The following is a 21292-nucleotide window of genomic DNA, read 5'->3' on the forward strand; positions in this document are numbered from 1 at the left end:
GAATTCTTTCTCAGGGAGACTGGTTAGGTCTGTCTCTGCAGCTCCTCTCTCAGGTGTTGTCTAAACCATCTTGGACTGGACTAAATTTTTTTTGCCTTTTCATGGTGATAGCGGTGGCTGTAGGCAGTTTGCGGGTGTGTCAGCTAGGAGAAGAAAGTCCTTTCCTGCTTGCTGGAAGCCTTGCCCTTTCCGCTGCCTGTGTCAGTTACCTGCACTCCTGGAGCAGCCACTGGGTTAGTTCCCTAAGCTTCTGTGGGCGGGGTCTCCGTCAGAGCAGCACGGATCCCTGTGGGGAGTGGCAGGCATGTCAGGTGCACTCCTCCATGATAGCGGCGCCCCTGCCGGGTAGCTGTGTGCCAACAGCGGCCTTAGGGTCTGGCCCGGGTGGCTGTGTGTTGGGTTGGGATTCTGGTTGGCTTTTACGAGCGCACCTGCTCCCTCTGGCTCTGCTGCAGGTGAGTGCGGGGCACTCCCATGCGGGCCTCTACTGGGCTCCTCTGGCTCCACTGCTGCCAGTGCACGCAAGCCGTACCCAGGCTGTTTGGTTGCCGCTGCTGCAGGCTCACACAAGCCTCTCTTGGTCTTCTCTGGCGCCATTGGCACACGCGATCTGCTCCTGGTCCCTTCCGGTGCAGCTGCCCCCAGCACGCACTACTACTCTCCTGCTACTGGGCCGGTGTGTAGGGGTCCGCGCCAATTCGAGGAACGACTGGCAGGCTGCTTAGTGCCGTGAGGGGCTTCAGAGCTGCACTGCCTCCTCGAGGTTTAGGGTGCCTAAGGTTCCCCGGGATTCCCAGCTGCTGGCTAAGTGTGCCAGGATGACTTCGTCGAGCTATGGGGTCCCTGTCTCTTTAAGTCTTGCAGAAAGCACTCGCTTTTCTTTTGTCTCAGGGGCGCTGGTTGTGGGGACCTGCCCACAGGTTTTGCTTTTCCGTTTCTCTAATATCCAGCACCCCGTGCACCTTGTGTCTGTGTTCCGGGTGCAGATTTCTAGAGCTGGTTGTTTAGCAGTCCTGGGCTTTCACTCCCTCCCCTTTCTTACTCCTTTCTTCCCGCCGGGTTCTGGGGTGGGGGAGTGTTTGGGTCCCACCTGGCCACGGTTTGTATCTTACCCCCTTTGTATGATGTTGAGTTCTCACAGATGTACATTTATCCTGGCTGTTGTACTGCATCCACTGGTGTCTCTTTTAGGGATAGTTGTATTTATTGTATTTTCATAAATATATATGTTTTGGGGAGGAGATTTCCTCTGAACTACTCACGCCGCCATCTTCCCGTCATCAGCAAGTGCTTTTAGTGGTGTTTTTAAACTTGTTAGGAAAATGAGATTTTCTATTTCTCGTCAGAGTGCCCCCACATGCTCTGGCATTATACTATTTTAGCCTTCAAGTTGTGAACTTTAATCACAGCATTGATAACATTCATTAAGCACACTTTTGCTCACCTCAAGGCCTGTGGAGAGAAGGAAGTGTTGGGCTCTGGGTTTGTGATATAATGAGTCATAAGAAATACATAGTTGGTCATTCATATGACCAAATATATGTACATTTCCCAGGTATATTTGGTCTTCAGCCACAGTTCCTGAAAACACTGCAGTCTTAAAGGTGAAACAGGTGTTTTGTCATGTTAATGAGACTTCTGGACCTCCCCCAATCCAAGGGCGGGGGCTGGAGGCTGAATCAGCTAACTGCCAATAATTTAGTCAATCATGACTATGCAACGAAGCCCTCACAAAAACCCATCAGAAGAGCTTTTTACTCTCTCTGCGCTCTGCTCTTCTCTGCCTCCCCTGCTCAGTTGGATCCTGCTTCTCAATTGGAGAGATGCTTGAGGGGCCCAAACGCCTCCACGTGCCACCGAGCCAGGCCCCAAGCTCCACAAGGACAGAAACTCCTTTATTTGGGACCTTGCCCTCTGTCTCTCTTCATCTGGCTGTTAACTTGTGTCCTTTATGGTATCCTTTACTAAACTGGTAAACATGTTTTCCTGAGTTCTGTGGGCCACTCTAGCAAATAAATCGAACCTAAGAGGGAGGTCATGGGAACCTCCAATCTGTAGCCAGTAGGTCAGAAGCACAGGTAACTGTCTGGGGCTTGTGACTGGCATCTGGAGTGGGGGTGGAGAGCAGTCTCGTAGGAGGGGGCCCTTAACCTGGAGAATCTGGTGCCAGTCTCTGAGCAGATAGCTTAAGGATTAAGTTGAGTTCTTAAGACACCCTGCTGGTGTTCGACAATTGCTTGGTGTTAGTATGTGTGGGAAGACCCCCTCCCACATACTTACACATTCCAAGAACCTGAATGCAGTTATACTATTATTACTGCTGTGTATAATTGTCTTGCCTATGGGTTTCAGCCCCGGGCAAGTTCGCTATGGATTCAGTGTGACCAAAGAAAATAACAGCAAAACATTCTTGGGGTGAAAGGGTTATACCCAACTTTATTTCCAGGTGGCAGGTCAGTCACTAAAATCCCATTCACTCAGAGCGAGTCTGCATGCAGCAAGCTGGTCTCTGCCTCTGGGCCCCTCTGTCTGCACAGCCTTCCTCTGGGCCTCTGTCCTCGGCGCTGCCACCACTCCAGCCTCTGCTCTGCTCTCCTGCAGTCTTGCAGCCCTGCCACCGTGTCATGCCCAGAGCACTGGGTGGAGTCAACAGCCATGTATTGCCCACAGGTGTGCAGTGAGCTAGTCAACCAGGGCCAGGTGAGAATCCTGGCCACAGGAACTCTCATTTTATCCACAATAACATTGTTACTGTTTTATATATATATGTAGGAAAACACTACACCACTGCATTTGGTGTCGGAAGAGTGGGAATTACAGGGTTTTAATCCAGCACTGCCTCTTCCTGCACTGTGATGCTGAGCACATCCGACCTGCCTCTCTCTGAAATGCATCTTGGGCCTTGATAATTTTCAGGGCTTGACATTCTCTGTGTGAACCCCTCCCCAGTGACCAGACCCCTCTGAAGGTGCTGTCTCCATCTCTCCTCCAACCCCAGCCTGTCATTAGAACAGGCTTTCTCCAGATCTGTCCTTATCCCTCTCCCCTTGGCCATTCTCCTAACTGCCCTGATGGGCTCCAGGGCCCTCCCTTTCTGTTATCTTCTACCTTCCTCTTGAAGTCTAGGCCCAGTCCCATCTTCTTGCTGGTGTTTTTCTCAGATGCCATCAGCAACACAAACTCATCAAAATCAAACTCTTCCTCCTCTCCATCAAACCCACTGCTGATCCCTCCAGCCACCAGCAACCCTGTCTTAACACTCCTGCTTTTTTGCCTTTGACATATAATTAGTTGCCAAGTTCCTATCAAGTCTCTTCCCTCTTCAAATCCCTCGATGGCTGCTGCCACCTACCATGTACCAATACTTCACCCTGGCTTCAGGGTGCTCTATTTAGTCAGTCTCAGGCTCAGAGAGATCAAGTGCTATGTTCCAGGTCACACAGCCAGTGAGTGACAGGGCTCTTAACTCCAACACACTGCCTTCCGGTCAGATGGGACAGAGGTTAGTCACTGGAGATGGAATACATGCCATACCTCCCTGAGTGCTGCCTTTGCCTAAGCTGCTTCATCTATTTACAATGCCTTTCCTCCTTGCCTGCTAAAATCCTACCCATCTGGTCATTTTTCCAATTTTGCTCTAAATATAATTGCCTGTGTAATTCAAAATATAAACCCTTAAGTAGGGATTTTTAACCCTTTTTCCAGGCTTGAATTAATTACTTCATTCTTCTGAGAGCTTGTTATTCCCCCAAACTCCTCCCTCCCATTCTGGGAGCCTCACATCTGCCTCATTCAGAGTTGTCTGCCATCTGTTTTATGAATCAGGTTGTGAGCAGCTTTGGACCAGGGGTGTGTGTCTTTGCATCCTTAACACTTAATACAAGGATTATCAGTACATTGGAGGTATGCTGCCAATTTTACACTAAACCAAGAACATTTACACTCCTGTGAGTTCAGTGACAAGAATTTCAAAGGCCCTGTGGAGGTCTTCAGGAGACCGCCCTGTGATCAGGGTCACAGCACTGAGACATGTAACTCCCAGCCAAGCACAGTAGCCAGGTAGGACCAGAGAGAATAAGATAGGGAATGGAATGGGGAAAAGCTATCCTAGGCCCAGCAACCGAGCAGTTTGTCCCTGGGAAACTTGTCAGCAGTTTGTCTTGCTCTGCTTCTGCTCTTCAAGATGTCTCTTTGCAGTAACAGTGGAGCCACAGCCACTGAGGGGAGCATGGTACAGAACAGGCCAGCACAGCCTCAAAATGCTGTGGATCTCACAGGGAAAGCCTTGACCTGATCCTTGTCCCAGGATTCTGCCACCATTTCTTGGCTGGCTGACCTTGGGCAAGTCTTTTAATGTTGCTGGTCTGTTTCCTTGTCTGTAAAATAAAGACCAGGTAGGCTCAAGGACCCCTTCAGCTCTAAAAGGACCTAGGCCCATGTCATGCTTCTCTGTGTATCCCAGCTACCTACCTACAGAATGGGACAGCCACAACAACAAAGGAGGCATGAGCATCCTAGAGTCCCAAATCCAGCCAGCTTGGTAAACAGGTGATGCAGATATCCAAAGGCCCACTTCTCCCACTGAGTGGGGAACAGATGCTCCTAAAGGAACTTGGCCACAAGGAAGCTGAGGCAGGGGAAAGGCTGGATCTTCTACAGCTGGAAGGAGGTGGTGCTGCTTGGGAGGGAAATGATGTCAGAGCACATCTTCACACTCTTTCCAAGGGTACAAGAGACAGACAGGCAGACAGCCTCCTCCAGGTGGGAGCCTGCCATAGCTAGACAACCCCATGAATGGCCCTGGCCTTCTGAGGAGGGGGTGGGCTGTAGTAGTCAGGCAGACAGGGGTAGCCCCCAACTGATAACACCAAACACAGCACAGCAACTGCTGCCCATTAGAACATTTATTTCTCAGAGAGAAAATAAGTTTCAGACAGTCATATTATAGTAGGTAAAAGTAACCTTTGTATTCTTTACAAGCATAGATTTTTCTGTTTATTACCTCTCTTATACCATCTATTATAAACAATTCTAGAAAGCGAATAAAGTCACTTTCTACAATAAATAGAGCATCATGTGCTTCACAGCAGACGCGAGTGAGACATGTAGGCCCCACGCCACAGCAGGATCTGAGCCGCTTCCCGTTCTAAAAGAGCAGTTTTAAAAATGAGACTGAGAGAGACTGAAAGATCCAGAGATTGAAAAAAAAAGAGACTAAGAAAGTGCTGGGGGAAGAGATAGATAGACACAGAGAGAGAAAGCCCCGAGATCTTACAACACAGGTTGAGACGAAAGTCACAGAGTCCACAGCCAACTGACTACCTGGGGAGAGGGGACGCATTGGCTTCCTTAAATAAACCACACTGTGTGCACTTAAAATACTTAGCCACACAATGGAGGATTCCAGTAATGGAAACTATCGGCCTGAATAATTTAGAACAGTATTTTACAATTATATACACTATGTCCTCCCCTAGCCATATGCTGTATTGTATTTTTACTGTACAAAATCCAAAACCCCATCCTTCATATTATAGGGAGTTTTGTTGGTTCCCTTTTAAACTCTGGCTCATGTCCCAAATGTATAAGAAGTTGTGGTGGTTGGTTGGTTGTATTTTTAAAAAGTCGAGTGTTTAAAAATGGCAGTGATCTCCCCAGTGACTTTGTTTTGTCCAAAACTCCCCTATGAAAAATTTAAAACAATTAAAAAGAACATCAGGTTAAAAATCAACATGGCAATCAGTGGCCTGCAATTTGGCTCTGCAACTTTGGTGCTTAAGAGGTGAACAGAAACATCCAGAGAACAGACATCAAAGCCTCTGAAAGTTGTGTTGGTTTGTCAGTCAGCATTCCCTGTTTCACAGTTTTTTTTCCTTCCGTTTTTGAGAAGGTGAAGGTAGGGAGGGGGGTGAAGAAAAAGAGGGAGGGACAAAGGGTTTAAATAAAAGCATTGCTTTCCCTGGAGTGCGGAAGAGGGAGCGGAAGAGGCTGGGCCAGGCAGAGCACAGGTCAGGAAGGTGTTGGACTGCAGGCAGCACGCTGTTCCCGGTGGTGGGGAGGCTAGAGGCTGCAGTTGCAGAAAAAGAAAAGTCCACAAAGACAGGATAGATGAGGGGGCAGACCCAGCAGAAGGGCATGGCCCCAACCCAACAACCCTCAATATCCGAGTGGACAGATGGACACTTGCACTCCAGCCTGGTCTGCTGACAGCAGCCACCCAGTCTCAGTCCACCTCTCAACAAGACAGCAAGAGGGCAAGGGGCCCTGCCTCAGTCCAAGGGGCAAGCTTTCCAGCCTGGCCTCAGCTGTGCATCTGCAGCAGATGTGAAAGGGGGTGGGGGCAAGTGCTGGTGAAGGGGTCACCCGAGTGGTAGGCTGGCCTCTGTTCTGGGCCTTGAGGAGCCAGGTGGAGGTACCCACCTAGCATAGCAGCTGGCCTCAAAGGGAATGAGACATACAAAGAAAAAGACCAGTTTGGTGATGGTTTCTGTCAGTTTGGCACAAGAGAAAGTAAGGGAAGGAACATGGGAAAAAGACTGGGCAGAGATGTAGAAGCGGGATAGGGAAGAGCTGTGAGGATGGGGGATGAAGGGGAGAGGGTGAGCTCAGTGAGATTCCCCGCAGGACCCTAGTGTATCCACAGCACCTCTGGGGTCAGTGACAGAGCCTCGCTCACCCTGAGGTGTAGTTAGCTGGGAGTTGGGTGGAGGGAGCCAGGTGTACCCTTGAGAAAAGAGCCCAGGACCTCTTGCCTTCTGGGGCCAGGTCCATTGCCTCGGCCAGGGCCAAGCCTCACAGCTGTTTCTGCCTCTAACTGGTTCTTCAGTGGGTAGCTAGTAGCCCCTAAGCGAGCTCAGGTGGGAGTTTTTGGCACATAGCAGGCCTGCCAGGGGAACCACAGAGTTGGTCAAAACTGGGGACTTGCCCTGGGGAGGACACAGCCCAGTCCCTGGCCTGCCATGGAAGGGGAAAGCTGCCGGCCATACATTTGGCTGGGGCAGGAGGAGGCCTCTCTGTGCCCCATGGGACAGAGGCAGGGCAGGAACACACAGGCCAGGCCCCACCCTTACAGGTAGCTGGAGGTGACGAAGGAGTGGGGCCCACGGACTCGGCTCAAGTGGATCATTGCACGGTCGTAGGCCACCTGCACTGACTTGCGAATGCTGGTCTTGCGGCCTTCCAGCATTTTGAGCTTGTCCACAGTGTCTTCCACACCCAGGGGCAGGACTTTGTCTCTTGGAAGCCACTGCCTAAAATAGAAGCACAGTAAGAGACCTGGCCGTGGTGGGTCCCACGAGGGAGCTCTTCAGTCCCACTTGCCCAGGACCAGCAAAGCCAGGGGAGGGGACAGAGCAGAAGGACACAGACTGGGACATCCCAGGCAGAAAACCACCAAGGGATCTGTTTTCTAGCCAGGCCCCTCCTGCTTCCCAGGGTACTCACCCTGCTGAGAGAATTGTCAGGGCCCAGGAGCCAAGAGGCCCATGTTAGGATTAGCCATCTAGAAGGCTCTGAACTTTACCTTGACTTCAAGAATCAGGGGGCTATGGCTAGAAAGTTGAACCAATGCCAGGAATTGATGGACTGATCTCTGGTGGTGCCTGCATCTGGTGTATGTTTTTTTAAAGATCCCTGAGAAAATCCAACACATGGCTAGGAGCCAGCCTTTGGAGCCAGATCTTGGTTTGTTTCCCAGTTCTGGCTATGGGGTCTTGGCTTTCTACACCCCAGCTTCCCCATCGGCAAAATAGATTAGGAGGGTTTAATGAAGACTTAATAAGGATTAAATGAGACTGTATATGTAAAGCAGTTGGCATAAGGTCTTGGGGTAAACAATAAATGATAGCTATTATCGTTATTTTTACTAGCGAGTCCTACACCTCCTCATTTTATAGAAGCAGAGATGAAAGAACTCTCCTGCTGCTAAGAGAAACCTTAAGGTGTTCTTAAACTATGAGCAATCAAGCAAGCCCCCCGTAGAGGATCCTGTACTTCCCAGAGCCACCCTCCACCAACTCCCCCACCCCACTGAGACATGCATTCCACAGCTGCCTTTCAGTGGCAGTTAATGGGCTCTCAAGCTGAGTTCTCTCCAGGAATCACCTCCACCAAGATTGCTGCCTGGCCCAGGGTCACCTCCCCACCCAGGGGCAACCAGCATTCAGTGACTAGTGGACATGAGGGTACAAAGGCACAGCCCCAGTTCCTAACATCACTGAAGAGTCACCCAGCTCCAGAGCTCCCCTTAGGGTCAGCTGAGGCCTCCACAGCAAGTGCACTGCAGTCCAACTTCTCTGCCCAGTGCTGTGTCCCTCCACAATAGCTCTCCCTAGGAAGCCTTCTGATATAAGTCTCCACCCCAGAGCATTTCCCAGAGAATCTGATCTGTGATGCTCCTCAGTTATTAGCAACACTATTAATCGATGTGACCAGGAACAGCTGTAACACTAAGTTACTATTAACATGGCAAATGCAGGCTAGCTGCCAGCAGGTTAATGCCTAACTTCCACCTGCAGGAAGGACCTGAATCCACAGCCCCTCTATGTACCTCTCTAGCATGTCAGCATTTGCACATCCTTCCTGTCAGCCCCTCATCCTGCCCCCTGGCACACCATCCTCAGCAGCAGTGCCCACTCACCACGTGCGCTTGTTGTCAAAGAAGAGGACAAGGAAGAGCTTTTCTCCAGCCTCGGCCTGTTTCTGCTCTCCCAGCTTCAGCACATCCAGTGGGGGAACAGGGATGGGGACGCCATTGTGCAGGAGGCCCTCCCGGGGCATCTTGGGATCGATGATCTGGAGGCAGAAAAGGGTCAACACTCAGCTAGGGGTGGATGGGGTGAGTGGGGCACCCTGCCCCAGGATTAATGGCTGAACCACCCCATACCAAAGCTATGCAGGGGGTTTGCCAGGCCCACAACAAATTGATGGAGGGGCTTACCTATTTCATGACCCTCAGCACCCCAAAATGGAAATCCTGATTGTTTCCCCAGTTCATTGTCCTAACCCTCCAGCCCTGCACAGTCTTTCTGATGAGGGAGTTTGCTCCACAAACTATCAGAGCCCAGAGCTGAAACAGAAATAATGGGAAGCCAGCATGGTGGGTGTCAGAACTGACTGGGGGTACCTCTGATGTGCAGACCAGATAGGCTCCTTCCCAACATCCCTTAGGGGGCGGGGAATGGAGGCCGTTTTTTCCACTGTCAATTTCCCTTTAGAATCTTTGCAATTAATTTCAAACACCCAGGAGCTTTCCTAGATGCCATGGCTCTCAAGAAGGTTCTGAATCAGCAGAAGGGCCCATCCTTTCGGTTCTACCTAACAAAGACCTGCTTACCCACACTTTCCTGTCTGTCTATAATCCTTCCTGGTACATGGCCCTTATACAATGTGGTACCTCCATGATAAGATTAGAGAGAAGCTAGAATCCTGAGTTTGGAGGGTTGCTGGAGAGGGGAGAATGATGTGGCTGAAAACAAGGACCAATGGAGGAATTAATCCTTGAGGCTGCAAGCTCCACAAAGGAAGGGGCTCAGCAAAATCCCTGGTGACATCAACACAACAATAATTCTCCAGCTCTATAGAGCACTGACAAAGTTACCAAAGCTCCTAATTATTCACATGCCATCTTATTTCATCCTCTTGCTGATGCTGAGAAGTCTGCTGATAGGTACTATCTGACGGAGGAGAATGCCAAGCATAGGAAGATGTGGCTGGCTGAGGCCATGACCGGGACTAAACCAGGCACCAGCCAAGGCTTGGGACCCCTGCTGCCCACTGCTTCCTACACAGCCCCTGCTTCCAGAGCCAATGACTGATAATCACTGTGCACTAAGGCCACAGAGACTTGGAAACTTACTGAGGAAACAGACTTCTCCAGAGATGGAGCAATCTTAATGCCTATATCCTGTCCCAGGAGGCCTCTTCTCATAATAAACTGCTCTATTTACCTTTGTGTCTCTGCCAGCTTCCCTAACCCTCTTAAGATAAGCAGCTAAAAGCAGGTGTTCTGGTTAAGAGTTTCCTCTAAGGGAAAACCACCCCTACTTTGCCCCCAGTTATGTGATTTGGTCAAAATTCTATCCCCCAGCCTGTCTGTCCGTCTTAGGACTGAAGGTAAGGGTTCTCATAAGGATCCTTACAAGCCCTTCTGAGCCTCCTCAATTACTGAACAAGATAGTGGGGTACTCTGATATGTTTCCTCTTTACTAAGCTATGCTGGTTTCTGCCTTGAAATGTGGGGCAGATTGTGAAAAAATGTCCCCCCAGGGCAGAAGCAAGGTGGGTATGTTGCCACTTAAGGAGAGCTCTCCTCCCTTTTTAAAGAAGGCAAATGTATCCCAAAATAATAAATAATGGTCCATTCACTCAAATGTTGTACACAAGTACAAAAACATGGAAACAAATTTTATGATAAACTTTATATGTAATAAATGTATACATACACCATTATTACAGCTATAATACATAAACAATAAATAGAAGGAACGATACAATGATATAAAAATGCTTACAAAAATGCTTACAGTGGACAAGTTAGAATGGTGGGGTTTTTATTGTTTTGCTGTGATTTTTCAAAACTTCTGTAATGTAGATTTTTTTTTTACAGAAAAACAAAAAACACTTTTTTAAAAACAGAAGTGCCAAAAAAAAAGATTTAAAAACTATATTCACTATGGATGCAAGTACATATTTAGGTATGCACAGGAAGACTAGGAGAGCGTAAACCAAAACAAAAACACAGGTTTTGTTCAGGTGATGGGGTTTCCAAATGATGGTTGAATTTCTTTAATCATGAAAGAAAATGTATGATTAAGAAGATAATTAAAAAGGAATAAAGACTAATTTTACACTGGCTTTTTTGCATTGTGAGGTTTAAAAAAACAAAACTGAATCTGCATAGCCTTAAACATTTCTTCAACGACTAAGCTGGGAGGTCTCACGGATAGGGCACTGAGCCTCGTGAAGGCAGCCCCAGGCCCACATTCCTCAACAGGTCACAGCGTGTATCTCCCCACCTGCCATTGCTAAGTAGATTAAGGCAGGTAACATGGGTTCCAGTAAGGTTCCAGCAAGTTGTATAACCGCGTGGAACTGTAGTTTCCTCGCCAGTCCAAAAAGGATCAGTGTTCTCCCCTATTTACCTTAAGGGGCTGCTGTTAGACTTGATAGAGTTAGAAGAAGCTCTTTGTGCATTCAAGAGGTTGGCGGGTGGTTCTCAACCCTGGCTCAGATAATATGGGAAACTTTTTAGGATATATTCATGCCTCAGTCTGGCCTCAGTCTAATTTGGTGGTTCTGAGATGGGGCCTCAGTATCTGCATTGTTTAAAAAGTTTCCCCAGATGAATCTGGCATGCCCCAAGGTTTAGAATTCACTACCTTTCAGGGCCAGATGGACATGACCTCCCCAAAACAGAAAAGAGCTCTAAGAAATAACAACCAAAGTAGTAAAAATGGAGGTTTTAGCTACTGCTACTATGGAAAAAATGGAAATATTAGCTACTACTGATGGGAATATAAACTGGAACTAACTTTATCTAAAGGGCAATTTAGCAATCTGCATCAGAAGTTTGCATAGACTTTCCCCCAAGAAGGCAATCCTAAGAATTCACTGTAAAGAAATAATCGTGGATGTGCATAAAGTAAAGCTACAAAGATGTTTATTGTTGGCTGTTTATCATAGTGAAAAATTAAAAACAATCTAAATGACCAACTAGAGAATGGTTAAAGTAAAGTGCATGCATACAACTGAAGACGATGCTGTCATTAAATTAATGCTGAAGAATGTCTCATGGCACAAGGAGTGTGTGTTCATGGTAGGCTAAGTGAAGGGGAGGTTAAACAGAGCAGTCTCAAACATATGCATATTTATGCATTTTTAAAAAAGGTTGAGTACATATACACCAAAAGGTAATCTCTGAATAGACAGTGATTTTGAACTTGAGGTCAAAACACAGGCTTCAACATCATACATTTCGAGCCCTGAGCTCAAATTTCAACACTGCACTTAATAGCTAGATGACCATGGGGAACAAATAGATCCTGTTTTCTTCTTCACAAAATGAAAATAATCATAGTCTCCTCAGTATTTCAAGAACTTAGCATGACAAATGCTTAATAAAACTTCTCAGCATTATTAGCAGCTTTAAAAATTCTCTGTAAGAAGCATATTTTATGCATAAGCAAATAAATAAATGCTATTAAATCCCTAAGAGCCCTAATCTCTGCACACATGTAGCCTACTGTAAGTGGCCCAAACTGGGAGCCTGGCTGGTTTGACCTACCCAGACTGGGATAAAACCTCCCTCCCTTCTGCAGCTAAAGACACCCTGACTCCCACTACACTCTGCTGGCTTAATCCTGTCAGATTAGCCCCCAAGGCAAGGCAGGGGCCACAAATGCCCAGGAGAGAGAGGGTGGTGTCTGGGGCAGACTCACCAAGGCAGGGTAGGAGGGATAGCCTCGGCACTTGGCCCACACCAGCTCCAGGGGTTCCAGGTCTCCGCGGTCTTCAAAGGGCATCAGGAGGCTTCTGCCTGGGGGTGGGGGAGGGGAGGAGACAGTGCCCAAAGGGGACTTGGAATGGTGCCCAAGAGGCCTGCTATGGCCTCCATTTGAATGGGGCATCTCGAGAATGAGTCAGCAACATCCCCTCCACCCTTCCTCTTCCCTGCCCTTTCCTTAGATCTTAGACTAGATCAGGGGTTGACAAACTTGTTCTGTAAAGGGCCAAACAGTACATACTTTAGGTTTTGCAGGCCACATAGTCTGTTGAAACTATTCAACTCGGTTGTTGCAGTATGAAAGCAGCCATAGATCATCTGTAAATGAATAAGCATGGCTGTATCCCCACAGAACTTGTTTTTGGACACTGAAGTTTGAATTTCATGTGTTACAAAAAACATTCTTCTCTTGATTTTCTTTTCAATCATTTGAAAATGCAAAAACCATTCTTAGTTCATGGGCCCTACAAAAACAGGCAACAAGTAATAGTTTGTTGACCTCTGGACTAGAACCCTAGGATGGCATTCCTTGGAAAACTGTAACTGCTTCACCTCTAGGATCCCAAGAACAACAATAACCCAGCTTAGCAAAGCCACAGACTACACTCTGGATTTTCCTGGGTGGTGGGCCTCAGGTGGAGGCTTCAGAGAAAAAGATGCCTGGGTCAGACATTTCAGTGAAACCACTTTTAAACAAGTTTTCTGACAGAGCCACATCTGGCCATCCAGGTCACCTGGATGAATAGCACTCTGCAGAGCCAAGCAGATCTACAGGTCCTTCCTGTGTCTGCTTTTGCCAGAACCTTACACTGGGTGTCCGTCCTGCCTCGGGTAAGCACCACATCTCTTCAGCTTACTTTGTTCTGCACTGAATGCACTAGCGTATGTAGAAAGGTAAATCACAGGAGCTTCATGAACTCATGGACGAATCTCCCTTTTCCTCATCACGTCTTACTGGGAACAGGGAGGTAACCACACTTCACCAAGGATAAAAGCCCAAACCCCAGAGGGGAATTTATGTTTCTAAGGAAACATTACCACCCTCATTTATAATTTTAAAAAATGTACTACTGATAATGAGGTATTGTTTTCTACCTACTAAGTCAATAGTAATAATGACAAAAGATAAAATCCAATACTGAAGAGGCAGGCTGCAGGAAAACTGGTGCAGTCATACACTGCTGAGAAAATTGCAGACCAGTCTAATCCTTTCATAAGACAATTTGGCTGTATATTTCAAGAGCCATAAAAACAAAATGTATGAACCATCTGCTCTAGTAAATTCCTTCCCTGGGAATTTATTCTAAGAAAAATAACTTTAAAAATGAGTAAGAGAATTTTGAACAAAAGTATGCTTTCACTTCATCATGTATAATGTCAAAAGCTGGAAAAAACAAATGTCTAACAATAGAACAGTTAAGTAAATTATAACGCATTGATTGGAAGATAGATTGTTCCAATAATTCAAAATATATACACATTATGACAACATGATATAAGTATAAGATAGCATTGAAAAATGCTGAATATGAAAGAGCATTTGTTTCAGGTGAGCATTTTGTTAAAAATGTGCCTGAAATAAACAGAAGGCAACACAGAGAAATGAAGACAATTATGTGAAGGTGATGGAACAGTGGGAGGTCAATTTCCTTTGGCATCATTTTAATAAGTATGTGGCTTTAAAAAATATATATTTATAAAATAAGAATAAAATGTCACTACCAGAAGCACAAAGTACATGCCAATCTGCTCCCAGTTTTGTGCTAGATGCTATATAAATTTATCTAGAGATGAGCTCTGTCTTCTGGGTGCTGACAGTCAGACAGTAATGAAACACACAGGCATGCGTTCATCAACACACATATGAGAAAGAAACTGATGCTAAGGGAAAATAAAGCAGCTGAGAAAAGGAAAGAGGGGAAGAAAAGCCTTGACACCTGTGTGTTGGAAGCATCACAGGGCATCCAGAGCACTCCCCCAGTGGGAGGGCTGGACAGAGGTAAGCTGTGAGAACAGCCTGCCCTGCACCCGCTCCACCTGAGCTCACCCAGCCCTCTCCTTTGGTCCTGTCCTGTCCTTTATTCCTTGGTCCAAGGAGACAAGACCCATGTATTTTATTGTGTGGACAGCTTGAGCAGAATGCCTTGTGAGGAAAGGGCTGAAAGCATTGGATCATATGAAATTATAGTGTTAGGTGTGAGATTCAGTGAAACAGCCTATCACTGATTACTCCAATTGGCAATATCTATCAAAATTACAATGCACACTTACACCAATATAGCAGCTCCAATTCTATAGATATAGTCCCCAGGGATAAAAAGTGTTCTATGTACAAGGTTGCTCACTGCAACATTAATTATAACAAATAAGTGAAAACAATCCAAATGTCCATCTATAGAGGGCTGGCTAAATGGTGGCATTGCTATATAATGGGACACTAGGCAGCCAATAAAAAGCACAGAAGGATCTCTAAGGTATATTATTAACTGAAAAAAGGGCATGGTTTAAAGGAACATTTGTATATTAAGCTTCCCTACTCACTCTCTTAAATATACCCACAAGTTTTGGCTTGTATATGTATGGATTAAATCTGAAAAGACACAAAAGAAACTGCTAACAATGGTTGTTTTAGGGAGGCAAGAGCTGGCTTTTCATTATGTATGCTTTGGTACCCTTTTGATTTTTGTTACCATAGCCATGTATTATCTATTCATACATTTAAGAGTTAAAAAAAAAAAAAGACTATGAATGACCTAGGAGGGAGAGCCAGCTCCCTGTCCAAGGGTTTGGAGGAGCTCAAAGTCTGGCTGCAGCCTACAGAGCTGGCTCTTTGGAAGGCTTGGCACCCCAGATCCACCTGTACACTGCTTCTCACCTGAGCCACTGTAGTCACAGTCTCCATTCACACCTTCCAGGAAGGGCACTCGAGACAAGGCTGGCTTCCCACGGCTGCGTTTGGGGGGTGTCAGACCACTGCACACAGAGGTGAGAGGAAGAGGAGGGAAAATGAGCAATTTCAGTGACTAATACACCCACTCCTACTCTTCCATCTCTGATAGGAGTTGAGCTGCAAAATCCCTTCAAGAGGAATGGTTTTCTCACCTACCCCTAAAAACTCACACTACTAACCCATGATATATTTCTGACCAAGAAGTTCCCATGAGGCTTTGAGGAATCATTTCATCCACATGAAGGACAGAACATGGAAAGTCGAGATGGCCACTCCCCTGCCCAGGTACCTTAGATTCATCCAGAGGAAAGGCTACCCCAGGCACTTGCCAATCCTTCCAAAGTCTAAGCAGCCTGGACATGAGGAGGGCCTGAATTCTTTACTCTGGTTCACACTGCTTCTTTAGAAACCAATTTGTTTTTAAGGTACAAAAATGTGCCTCTTTCCCACATTTTCTATGAAGAACATGTTTTACTTCCTTAATTAGAAAAGACATTTTTAAATTGGAAAAAAAAAAAATCTACTTTGCACTTCTACTTCATGTGTGTGACGTTTTTCTTAGATAGAGATGGACTATTTTAAACAGCAAGCAGATCAGTTTTTTTTACATATGGCTATTGCAAGGAGGTAAAAAAAATGCATTAGACAAAGACTAGAAGGTAATAAGCAAAAACAACAACAGTAATGCCAGAGGAATGGTATAACTGAAACTAACCCAGGCATCAGTATTGTTAAATAGTTCCCAATGCAATTCTAATGTATGACCATAGTTGGGAGCCTCTGAGCAAGAATGATGTGGCTGGGGCTTTGTTTCACTCAAACTTTAAAAAATATTACTGCTATATAATTTGTTCAACTAAAAAAAAAATGCTCAGAAGACAAGTCAATAGTCAGCAGAGAGTAGAAACGCTTAAGAAACTCCTGGTGGGATAAGAAGAGGCCAGGATTGTAACTAGGTGGAGAGCCGGCGACCCAAGTTTTACTGAATCACAACTGACTTTATCATGGTCTTACATAGAAAACATGGCACAACCAGAACCCAATGAGTCATGATACTTCAGTAACTAGTAAGTTGGGAGCTTTTTTCCCACTAGTCAAAATTAGGACCTGTTTGAGAAAAAAACAAATAACATGCAGTTTACATTTAGGATTTAGTTCCCACTCACCCAAAACAAAAATCTGTCACTGGGCTTAGAGACTCTGAGGCCTTATAAAAATGTAAGGTACTACAAGTTTTATTAGCAAAGCCTCTCAAAGTTCACATCATAGATCTGGGGAGACAGCTTTAAACATAATGGAAGAGGGCACAGCAAAGTGGTAAAGAGAGAAACTCTGGAGCCAGACTACCTGAGTTCAGAAACTGGCTCTCTTTGTTTAGTTCTGTGACCATGAGCAAGTTACTTAACCTCTCTGAGGCTTGTGTTCCCCCTATGTTGCTGTGAGAATTAATGCATTAATTAATACACAGAAAGCATGCAGTACAGCACATACCAAGTACTCAATAAATGGCAGTTCTATTATAAGTATTATAATATGAATGCCAGTAAATTTCAATTTCCCACTTTAAATATTATGAACTACTAATGTTGTACTATGGAAGGATAGACCCTGAGAAGGAAAAGCTCAACAAAACAGGATACAGCACCAAAGCAAGGTCTGTGTGTCTTGTTCCATAAAACAAAGCACAAGTGACTTGACCATGGCCTGCATTTCAGCCCTCTTTCCAAGTTACCCAGGTCTAAGCAAACAACCCCATCTATAATTATTTTGTTTACTGGTTAACATTCATCTCTCCTTTCTACAAGATGAGAGATAACTCCATGAGAACAGATACCTCATCAGTGCTTAGAATAGTGCCTGGCTCACATTAGGTGTTTGATTATTAATAAATGAATGAGTGACCCATAGAAATAAAGTGGAGCCCCAGTCTGCAGAAAATCAACAGGAAAGATAAACTCAGGGACAGGTGGGAAGGGGGTGGGGATTAGTGACCAGAAGTTCCCTCAAGGTCCTTTCTAATTCTGAGATTACAGGATTCCATTCTATTAAGTAAAATCTTCCTTGATGTACTTACCACCACAGTGTAGGGTAAAAAGAAAGAAAAAGAAAAAATTCCTGCAGTTGGGAGTCCTGAATCTATTTTAAACCCTGAAACTTCACTGAGAACCAGTGAGTTAAAGAGGAAATGCCTTCTAAAAGCAATGCTCCTACACTGAGCAGAGCCCCAGAGAAATCAGTGGCTTTGGACTATGAGTTCTGCAGAAAAGCAACACATAGCCTGAGTCAACAGGCTAACCAGAGTTTGGTCCACCTTGCTTCTTGTGGCTCATAGCCAGGAAGATTCCTTCACAGAGAGAAGAGCCAAACACGCCTTCTACCTTTAGTCAAGAGCTAGGATGGGGCAGTTTGATAACCCCACTTCTATCCCACCTCAATGAACTGGGTTTGTAGGCACCAAAGCTTTGAAAGGAGTCATAAACTCCAACCCAGGACAAGGCTAGAAGCATCTTATAAAACTGAAATCTCTGCCTCTTCTCTATGCTTGGCAACTGAGGTTTTTTTTTCCCATCTACTCCCCCTACATATCTAGGGGCTGCAACATGGAGAAAGCTAGGATAATTCCGAGGCTTGGTACAGAGGAAAATCTCAAAGGAACCACTGAGAGTTGGGCCCTGCCATAACAGGGAACCAGCCCAGGCCCAAGGGGTAAGTGGCGACCTCCTATAGCCCCACCAGGAGCCAAGTAGTCAAGAGAGAATGAGTACCTAGCAGAACACACACCCCACCAGGCTTGGAAGCACTTCAAACACAGACACACAGTCTTTTGGTGCTGCCCTGGGACCTTTCCTCCCCTAGTCTGAACCCAGGATCCATTTAGCAGCCACATGGAAGAACCACGAAGTCAGCCTCAGCACAAGTAATTTCTCCTCTGTGGCACCAAGGGTCTCCCATTTCCACGAGTCCCACACTCCCTGGTGTCTTGCAGAGTACACAATACAGAGTAGGGATTTAATAAACTCTTGGTTTTGGGAAGATGCTTTAAGGTTCTGGTCTCAGAAACCTCCCTTCAGGTAAAAAAGATTGCGAAAAGAAACTATCCTTCCCAGCTGAAAGATGGTAGAAGAGCTAGGGCCATTGTCTAAACAAAAGCCAGTTCCAAATTTCCATTCTGCTAATTTCTTATTCCTATACCACACCTCTCAAGAAGTCACTGCTATGATACCCCAAGAGGGAAAGGGCAAAACTATGACTGTACCTGGGTTATCTGAGTGGGCCCAGGCGAGGTAGGGGACTGGCTCAAATGTTAACTTTACTAGGCAATAGAGATTTGGCTGTCCTCACCCTCTGGAGCCAAATTCACCTATTCAAACTCTGTAAAGCATCAGTGCCACTCCACCCCTCTAGTCAGATCAGGCCTGAGTCAAGGGTCACACCATTTTCTAGGAGCTACCAGGGAGGGTTACAGACAGAGGCCTCAGGAAGTAGCAGGGGTAGAGGAAGAAAAAAACTGAGATAAGCAGGAGGAGGTTCAGTCTGTGGCTAAATGGAGAATAAAGGGAGAGGTGGCGGAACTGCCAACAAAGCTTTGGGAACAAGTGTTTTTACCTGCAAGCTTCAAATGCCAGTCCACCACTGAGACCCAAACTGCATTCCGAGTCAGAACCACTTTCGGTGTGTTTTCCAAAGCCGTTGGTCACGCCTGCCAAGGACACACAAAGTCAGCCTCAGTGCAGAAACTCCCCTTCCCCTAACACACTGCAACATGAGGCAGCCTCAGGAGGATTCAGTGAGCAGGGCTGGAGAGAGTGGCTGTCCCTTGCCCTGTGAAAAATGGGTCTTAGTGACAGGGAAAAACCGGTAAGGGTTTGGGGGAAACATTAGCTAGGGTAATGAGCAAACTCTGCCTTTCCCTTCCCATTCTTCTGGTTTTACTTTAAGGAAAACTGAACACAAAACTCACTCCAGTTACTGTCACTTGGGTACAAAGGGAAATAGCAAGATTTACCCACTCCAACTGGCTCACAACTCCCTGGATCTGCTTCTAATTTCAAGCCTCAATTATTAGGGAGTCTCCTCTGCCTCTTGGGGAGCCCACCCGCCTTGCCTCTTCAGATAAACATGTACATACCCTATCCATCAAGCAGCTGGCAATAGCTTACTTCATTCTTTTGGGATGGTGTCAGGGGAGGTTGGCGCAGGATAAGGGCTGTGTCAACCACACCCTGAGATATCTAGCAGAGCTAATCAGGGTTGAGGGCACTTTTTTGCAGATCTAAAGCAGACCAGACCTTCCTGAGATGGGGAGTAAGAACTTCCTGCGTTCTAGAGTGGACTCTGAAATACGGGTCCCTTTTCCTTCTTAAGCTTTGGCTTCTCCTTTTGTGAAGCAAGATAATACCTTGTTACTTACAGAAAGCATTATTAGATATGAGAGGTCTGTTTACCAGAGGGCCCTTTGGGGGCAAATTAAGTCTGGTCATCACAAGAACATGAAGTCTCTCATCTGCTGTGAAGGCTTCATTCAACTCTCCTCTCTATCCAATCCCCTAACCATAATCCAGAGTACAAGTCTAGCAGCTGAGCCAAAAACTCTAGAGCTCTAAGTCACAGATGCCTTAACCAGGAAACTGTGATGCAAGACACTGTAAGTGCAGGTTCTGAGCCAAGTATCTGGACTCTCACCTGGCTCTACCTTTAACATTATGACCTCAATTTAAGTCATCGAAGCTAACTGTCTCTAGTCTCATCTGTAAAGGATCAATAATATCTGTACTTGTAAGACTCCATTAAGGTTGTGCAGAATTATTCCTGGGCACCAGGCAGCTGGGATGGTGGGAAGGAACAAATTCCAGCAATTCCCCAAGCAGTGGGCCCTCCCAGGTTGGATGAACCTGACATCCAGGCCTATTTCTGAATAGCAGGATTTTTCTATTTTAGTGCTGTTTGGCTGTTCCGCTATAGCTGAGAGGATGACAACTATAACTGCCATCACCTACTGCTCTATGCCAAGTGTTTTGTACAAGCTATTTCCAACCTTAGAGCCCTGCAATGTAGACATCACTAATCCCATATTAGAAATAAGGAACAGGCTCAGAGAGGTTAACTCATTTGCCCCAGGATACACAGGTGGTAAGAAGATGGGATTTGAACTCAGATCTGCCTAACTCCAGGCCTCAAGCTCTAGATTCTATATATCAACCTACCACCCTAATACAGGGAAGCTTGGACCAGATAGGAAGGGGAGGTATTACTGGAAACAAAGAGTTAGGCAGGAAGAGAGACAAGCAGAGAAAAACATGTGCTGGCCACACCCCCAAAGCCACCACATAAGGTACATGGAAGAGAGAGAGAGTTGTGGAGCAAAAGCCAAGAGCAGGCCCTCCCCACCAAGCAAGCTGGCCTTCCATATTCCACGAAGACTGAACTACTCTGTCTGGCAGTGGAGGTCGTGCACCCTGCTAATCTATCCTTGGTTCCTAATGCTCTGGAAAGCCTGTCTCCAAACTGTTCTCACAAATCTGCCCTGGTGAGGCCTGATTCCACACGCCAAGGCCTGAGCCCTTCATTCAATCTACTCCCTTCTATTCTGTGCTCTTCTCCCAGGGCCATATCCTTCTGAAGCCATCCCAACTCCTCCAGCTCTTATTCCCTGAATTCTTCCAGCAGCACTGTCACCTGACACACAGCCACATACTGTGCAGCACTGTGACATCTCAGGAGACTCAACCTGGCCCTCTCAAGATACTTGCTCAAAGCCTGTTTCCCCAGGCCACAACTTGTGTGCCAGGCCAAACTGTGAGCTATGAACTCTTAATGCTAATACTGGTATCCACAGAGGC

General features: G+C 46.2%; 1 protein-coding gene across 4 annotated transcripts in view; it reads right to left on the minus strand.

Moving 5' to 3' along the window:
• Positions 1 to 4886: 4886 nt before the first annotated feature.
• Positions 4887 to 21292, minus strand: part of BRPF3 (bromodomain and PHD finger containing 3) — a 36106-nt gene continuing 19700 nt past the window's right edge. For 3 of the 4 annotated variants that reach the window (XM_036917482.2, XM_036917483.2, XM_036917481.2), the window contains exons 9-13: positions 19059 to 19152; positions 15378 to 15475; positions 12438 to 12535; positions 8639 to 8793; positions 4887 to 7250 (exon numbers count right to left, since the gene is read on the minus strand). In XM_036917482.2, coding sequence (XP_036773377.2) covers positions 7067 to 7250; positions 8639 to 8793; positions 12438 to 12535; positions 15378 to 15475; positions 19059 to 19152 — 629 coding nt within the window. In that variant the 3' untranslated portion in view covers positions 4887 to 7066. Of the gene's footprint in view, positions 7251 to 8638; positions 8794 to 12437; positions 12536 to 15377; positions 15476 to 19058; positions 19153 to 21292 lie in introns of those variants that run through there. The other variant, XR_005031206.2, reaches the window with a different exon arrangement.

This window comes from Manis pentadactyla, chromosome 16, assembly GCF_030020395.1.
Source record: "Manis pentadactyla isolate mManPen7 chromosome 16, mManPen7.hap1, whole genome shotgun sequence".
Lineage (NCBI taxonomy): Eukaryota > Metazoa > Chordata > Mammalia > Pholidota > Manidae > Manis > Manis pentadactyla.